Source organism: Brachyhypopomus gauderio, chromosome 1, assembly GCF_052324685.1.
Source record: "Brachyhypopomus gauderio isolate BG-103 chromosome 1, BGAUD_0.2, whole genome shotgun sequence".
Lineage (NCBI taxonomy): Eukaryota > Metazoa > Chordata > Actinopteri > Gymnotiformes > Hypopomidae > Brachyhypopomus > Brachyhypopomus gauderio.
Window position 1 is genome coordinate 38,480,671 of NC_135211.1, and position 7,871 is coordinate 38,488,541.

The 7,871-nt window shown below is 39.3% G+C and overlaps 1 protein-coding gene across 1 annotated transcript; it reads right to left on the reverse strand.

Moving 5' to 3' along the window:
* Nucleotides 1-3,127: 3,127 nt before the first annotated feature.
* On the reverse strand, nucleotides 3,128-7,124 carry LOC143527294 (uncharacterized). The gene is made up of 5 exons (XM_077022424.1): nucleotides 6,877-7,124; nucleotides 6,308-6,643; nucleotides 5,885-6,088; nucleotides 5,689-5,723; nucleotides 3,128-4,929 (listed from the first exon to the last, which is right to left on the reverse strand). The coding sequence occupies exons 1-5, from the start codon at nucleotides 6,911-6,913 to the stop codon at nucleotides 4,807-4,809; spliced, it is 735 nt and encodes a 244-aa protein (XP_076878539.1). The 5' UTR covers nucleotides 6,914-7,124; the 3' UTR covers nucleotides 3,128-4,806.
* Nucleotides 7,125-7,871: the final 747 nt, after the last annotated feature.

A 7,871-nucleotide genomic window follows, 5' to 3' on the forward strand; every position in this document is an offset into this window, starting at 1 on the left:
AACAAATATACACACTTACCCTATAGCCTCCCTTACACATTTTCACATTCCAACAAATATACACACTTACCCTATAGCCTCCCTTACACATTTTCACATTCCAACAAATATACACACTTACCCTATAGCCTCCCTTACACATTTTCACATTCCAACAAATATACACACTTGCCCTATAGCCTCCCTTACACATTTTCACATTCCAACAAATATACACACTTGCCCTATAGCCTCCCTTACACATTTTCACATTCCAACAAATATACACACTTGCCCTATAGCCTCCCTTACACATTTTCACATTCCAACAAATATACACACTTACCCTACAGCCTCCCTTACACATTTTCACATTCCAACAAATATACACACTTACCCTACAGCCTCCCTTACACATTTTCACATTCCAACAAATATACACACTTGCCCTACAGCCTCCCTTACACATTTTCACATTCCAACAAATATACACACTTACCCTACAGCCTCCCTTACACATTTTCACATTCCAACAAATATACACACTTACCCTACAGCCTCCCTTACACATTTTCACATTCCAACAAATATACACACTTACCCTACAGCCTCCCTTACACATTTTCACATTCCAACAAATATACACACTTGCCCTACAGCCTCCCTTACACATTTTCACATTCCAACAAATATACACACTTGCCCTACAGCCTCTCTTACACATTTTCACATTCCAACAAATATACACACTTACCCTATAGCCTCCCTTACACATTTTCACATTCCAACAAATATACACACTTGCCCTATAGCCTCCCTTACACATTTTCACATTCCAACAAATATACACACTTGCCCTACAGCCTCTCTTACACATTTTCACATTCCAACAAATATACACACTTACCCTATAGCCTCCCTTACACATTTTCACATTCCAACAAATATACACACTTACCCTATAGCCTCCCTTACACATTTTCACATTCCAACAAATATACACACTTGCCCTACAGCCTCTCTTACACATTTTCACATTCCAACAAATATACACACTTACCCTATAGCCTCCCTTACACATTTTCACATTCCAACAAATATACACACTTGCCCTATAGCCTCCCTTACACATTTTCACATTCCAACAAATATACACACTTACCCTATAGCCTCCCTTACACATTTTCACATTCCAACAAATATACACACTTACCCTATAGCCTCCCTTACACATTTTCACATTCCAACAAATATACACACTTGCCCTATAGCCTCCCTTACACATTTTCACATTCCAACAAATATACACACTTGCCCTATAGCCTCCCTTACACATTTTCACATTCCAACAAATATACACACTTACCCTACAGCCTCCCTTACACATTTTCACATTCCAACAAATATACACACTTGCCCTACAGCCTCCCTTACACATTTTCACATTCCAACAAATATACACACTTACCCTACAGCCTCCCTTACACATTTTCACATTCCAACAAATATACACACTTACCCTACAGCCTCCCTTACACATTTTCACATTCCAACAAATATACACACTTACCCTACAGCCTCCCTTACACATTTTCACATTCCAACAAATATACACACTTGCCCTACAGCCTCCCTTACACATTTTCACATTCCAACAAATATACACACTTGCCCTACAGCCTCTCTTACACATTTTCACATTCCAACAAATATACACACTTACCCTATAGCCTCCCTTACACATTTTCACATTCCAACAAATATACACACTTGCCCTATAGCCTCCCTTACACATTTTCACATTCCAACAAATATACACACTTGCCCTATAGCCTCCCTTACACATTTTCACATTCAAACAAATATACACACTTACCCTACAGCCTCCCTTACACATTTTCACATTCCAACAAATATACACACTTACCCTACAGCCTCCCTTACACATTTTCACATTCCAACAAATATACACACTTGCCCTACAGCCTCCCTTACACATTTTCACATTCCAACAAATATACACACTTACCCTACAGCCTCCCTTACACATTTTCACATTCCAACAAATATACACACTTACCCTACAGCCTCCCTTACACATTTTCACATTCCAACAAATATACACACTTACCCTACAGCCTCCCTTACACATTTTCACATTCCAACAAATATACACACTTGCCCTACAGCCTCCCTTACACATTTTCACATTCCAACAAATATACACACTTGCCCTATAGCCTCCCTTACACATTTTCACATTCCAACAAATATACACACTTGCCCTATAGCCTCCCTTACACATTTTCACATTCCAACAAATATACACACTTGCCCTATAGCCTCCCTTACACATTTTCACATTCCAACAAATATACACACTTGCCCTATAGCCTCCCTTACACATTTTCTTGGACACTTGATGCATTGCATAAACTGCACGTGGAAGTGGTTGGTTGTGGATGTCCAGCTTGTGCTGGTGATATCTGGGGACTGTGTGGAGGGGTGATGAGATGTTGTATATAAACTGCACGTGGAAGTGGTTGGTTGTGGATGTCCAGCTTGTGCTGGTGATATCTGGGGACTGTGTGGAGGGATGATGAGATGTTGTAGAACCTCTTTCCTGTCCTTGATCCTATGATATGTTTCCCTCCACTTTTTGCGTCGTCTGCGCTTTCCTCTATCACTTAGGTTATTGATTCTTTTCTTCCTGCCTGATTCTAGGTCTTCCCTGTATTTTTCTCGTTCCTTCTCTAAATATCTTTCTATCCTCTCTGGGTCAGCATCACGTCGAGCACGATAGCGTCGCTGCTTTTCTGCAGCACTTAGTGGTGGACTGGCACCCTGTAAGTATGGCATCCATATTGTGAAACTGAATCTTAACTAATTTCATGTAAAACCTTTAAAAAGGCTAAATAGTATTACATAATGTATGTAATATTCACACTAATAAATCAATAAACCAGAGGCCTCTACTCACTCCTGTTACAGGCACTTAATCCTGTTACTCTTTATATGAGTAACAGGACTGAAAGTAACAGGACTGAGTTTTTAGCATAGAATTAGCAAAAACATGAAATATAGATACATCGTGGCTATAGTAATAGCATGAGGACAGTGAGCACATTCTAATGATTTTCCCAAAATGTGTATTTTAAAAATAAACAAATTACATCTAAGAATTAATTTAGGTAACAGGACATCACATTAAGATTGATCTCCTCAGTCATAGTTACAATATGATCAAATATACAGAAAAAGACAAGCAGAAAACATACTTTTGGTCTTCCCATGACCTTCAAAAGATCCAACTGATGCAACTTCCTGTTGAACATGTAATGTGTGGAACTTTCCAAATTTTTCAGATGGGGTAATGTGATATGGTAACAGGACTGAGTGAAAACCTAGGGACACAACTAAAATGTGTATTTTAACTTAAATATTCTGGATTTCTTATGAAAAAAATATATTTAAAGTATAGATGGGATATGGAGTCATACAACAATGCAAAAAAAATAATCTCTGTAGAATTTTAATAATGATATTTCATGGAAAAGTGTATAGTTAGAGAGTGGGGACATTAACAAATGGTCTTTTTTCAGTGTTCTAGGTTGTTTTTATTAATGTTTTTAATTATATACCTTAAATTTGCCATTATGCCAATGTACAACTCATTATGAATTATAATACAATGTATTTTACAGTTATTGTTTGTGCCCATTTATACATGTAATTGCCTGGGGACGGAACTGGCACAGATTCGGCGGAATATACCATATATACTCAAAATAATTCGAGTTTAATGGATTTAATTAATTATTAAATGGATGTTTATTTTCAAAACGTCCAATCTTAACGTCTTCACGTTCTCTCATGTTTCGTCCTCGAATTACAAGAGGCTCGTATTTGTTAACGTAATACGAGAGAACTTTTCAGTCAGACAGATATTTGTTGTGAAACGAACAAATTCCAGCACTTTTCAAACCTGAAACACAAAAGCAATATTAAATTTCATCAGGTAAATGTTCATTCCCCTGTTTTTGAGGGTGTTTCTTATACTACCACATATCGTTTCGAACAACACTGCAAAGAAAAGCAAGTATAAACGCTTCCACCGTTCGCGGAGGTAGGCGGAGTCGCGTGCTACGGTCACTATAATAAACAACCACTAAATAATGTGATAAAAAGCGAATTATTTCGAATCATTTTGAGTCCCATTAGCCTCGAATACGTTCGCGAACACATCTCCACATGTATGTGTGTGTGTGTGTGTGTGTGTGTGTGTGTGTGGAGGCACTGTTATTGACGCATGCGCTCTCCGTGTACTGCACTCATTTCCTAACCTGTAGATGTCGCTCTCTGATCACAGATTTGTCTTCCTTAAGGGGGGACGGGGCAGCGAGAGAGCAGCACTGCGTGCCTTTCTGAAATCTCACGTAGTTGCGGTTTACTCTCGTGTAAACAAATGTGTGCGGAAACCCAATGACCAATTATCGACATCAGCAAAAATGATCGTGGTAAAAATTATTATCGTACGATAAGTCGATAATGTAATTATCGCGACAGGCCTAGCTGGGTCATTCAAAAACTCATTAAAATGATGTAAATTAAAGTGATTAAAGATAGAATATGTCTTGTTAGACATTTAGAAAGTAGCACAAAAGGCCTTAAAGTGAAAGTAAAGAATGATGACAATTAATATTCAAGAAACAATGACTATTATCTCAAATATAACACTGCTGGAAGCAAAATTAAGCCATGAAATTCAAACTAAGTAAATTAATGATAAATTAATGAACATCCTCAACTTCCTGGAGTTTCAGAAGTCTACTCTGCAGTTCTGACCTCAGCGTAAGTACTGAAATCAGAGTTCTGAACTCTCTTCTTTTTGGGGTGTTTCTGTCCATCCTTTGAGAAGTGTATCGAGCTGTAGCAAACCTCATCTCCTGCCTGTGGACACCAACACAAGTATGTTTTACAGCACTCTATCTATAAATTATATAGACATATGTATATCACACAGGAAAGGGTCAACGTTTTTATTATTATTATTATTATGCCTAAATAATAATATCCAGTATATCACTGTGCTGTCCTGTCTCAACACCTTGTCAGAGTCTACAGCCAGATAACTCCTCTCCCAAATAAAACACGGGAACACAAGTCTCGATTGATGTATAATATTGGGAACAGAGTAAAACGAGGGTGACCTTGAAAATTCAGCAAATGAATAGACACCACGCTCTGCTTTTTCTTTGTCTAGCCACCCGTCTCTCAATTTGTACATCAGCCAACCCCCCCACAGAACATCAACATCTGCCAGTAGATGGCAGCACATTAAACAGAACATGACACATAACTAGTTTATAAAATAAGCTAAAAGGTATAATATAAAATGTAAAAGTTCATTTTTCATATATAGATCTTACAATATTAAAATGCAATGGTGTGTGTGTGTGTGTGTGTGTGTGTGTGTGTGTGTGTGTGTGTGTGTGTGTGTGTGTGCGAGTGTGTATGTGTGCTTGTGTGTGCTTGTGAGAGTGTGTGTGTGTGTGTGCGAGCGTGTATGTGTGCTTGTGTGTGCTTGTGAGAGTGTGTGTGTGTGTGTGCTTGAGTGTGTGTGTGCGAGCGTGTATGTGTGCTTGTGAGAGTGTGTGTGTGTGTGTGTGTGTTGCAGTATGTTGTCCTGTTTCAACTTTAACATCTTACTTTGTTGTCTGGTTCCGTGTGTTGATCTCTGATCTCTGTGAATGTAATAACACATGAGGATGATGTTGTGAGTTCAGTCATGAGGAAGAGAGGCTGGTGTGTACAGTCCTATAGTTTCATCATCCTAGTCACTTGAAAATAATGTTTAAGTTGTGATTTTGCTTTGTTGTTTGCTGTTGTGAGATCAAGTGATTACCTGGATTTAACACTAGATTCCTCTTAAAGCAGAGACAGTAGACACAGGTGGAGGAGAGGAGAACACACACAGGACACACAGTGATCAGCAGTGTCCAGCAGACACCACACTCTGGTACAGGAGGGGTGGAGTTACAGCAGACACCACACTCTGGTACAGGAGGGGTGGAGGTGTAGGTGGGGTGGGGGATGTCAGAACCAGGGTCTGAAATCAAAGAGGAAGTGAAACTACATGAATGGGTGAAGGGTGAACCAAGACTGTTGCGGTGCAGAACGCAGCATTAATACTGATCACTCTACATTCATGTGCTTATTTAATTTATGTTTACCACATTTTCAAGATAACACACAACCACAACAATTCAAAATCAGAAAGTTACAAAACCAAAATATTTTGCAGGTCAGAATAAATGAGCTGTCTTACCGATGAGAGACAGTCGAGTGGTTCTGTGTCCATAATTGATCTTCCCATCTGAAGTCCTCACAGCACAGTAGTACAGGCCCAGGTCTGATTCAGTGATGTTCTGAATCAGCAGATCCCAAGTGTTACGGTGTTTATCCAACACAGCAGAGTAACGTGTTGTACCATCAGTCCGTAATTCAACAGCAGACTGATGCTCTTGTGAACTGTTCCTATACCAGACAATAATCGTGTAAAAATCCACAACACAGTCACTGTAGATGACGATGCATTCTGTCCGTCTTCCTCTCCTCTCCACATCTACTCCGGAGATCCTCTTCTGACTGAAGAACACCACACCTGCAGGAGAACATCTGACATGGGTACGAGCAACGAGAGGAGAACATATCTGACGTGACTTTACAAGAAGAACTCGTGCGTTACATACGGACCCCATAAACTACTAAGTGTTACATCAACTACTAAGTGTGTTACATCAACTACTAAGTGTGTTAAAGTCTGTCGTGTATATCATGTATGTAAAATCAACACGTCCTGGTAGGAGAGAGTTGAGTATATAAACATTTACTTACACATGACGGTAACGAGAGTGAGTCGTGAACTCCCCATCTCAGACACTGCTGCTGGTGACCGATGGTGAGGAGGGTCTTGGGCACGGATGTCTGCTCGGACATCTGATTGGTCCACGTCAGTGGAACATTTCTATTTTCGATCAAAGTGCTTCACAGCCTTGTGGCAAAGTTGGTTGTTTAGACAAAGTAACCAATAGGAAACTTGCAAAGATGATTTCTGGTTGGCCAATTTTTTTCCAAAGATGGTGGTTGTAGAATTAGATGCAAGATTAAACTGATTCATCTGGTCCAGTGGATTATGTCTTCTGTTCTTTTTAAAGGACATTTCAGTCTTTTTCTGTATAAGCCGGCACTCCTGTATGAGTGTTCAGGAGTGTTGGTGTGTTCACTGCTGAAGGAAACATTGCAAAGGTGTCCATGAGGCATCATAGCACACCACAGATTTAGCACAAAATTCTACACTACAGGACATTCACCAGTTTACACACAAACACAGCTGCACAACCTTTGACCTTTTACCTGGGATTACAGAATCAGAGTCCTGCTCAGTACACTGAAAAAAATAAAGCATTGGCTCAATGTAATAAAATTGAATTAATCAATCACTTTAGTTTTTTGGATTGAGTCAATGAAAAAAATTCGTGTGATTGATTAATTCAATTTTATTACATTGAGCCAATGCTTTATTTTTTTCAGTGTATTCTGGAACAGTGACAAACCTCTTCAAGCTGTTTACTCACTAGTACTATCTAATGTTGAAACCAGATCCTGGGTCAGTTTTAACACTCTACCCATGCCTGAAAAGTAAGTCTATTTAATCAAAAACAGATCTGAGATCAGTGATAGAGGACAGTGTGCTGTGCTCTGGTACTGGTCTGAGCTGCAGGGTCTCAGTGTTGGTTTCCTGTGTTAATTTGCAGGAACTCTGTTGTTCACAAACTCTCAGAGTGGGGGAGGGTCACACACCACTGTCAGTGTGCACACACACTTTAATA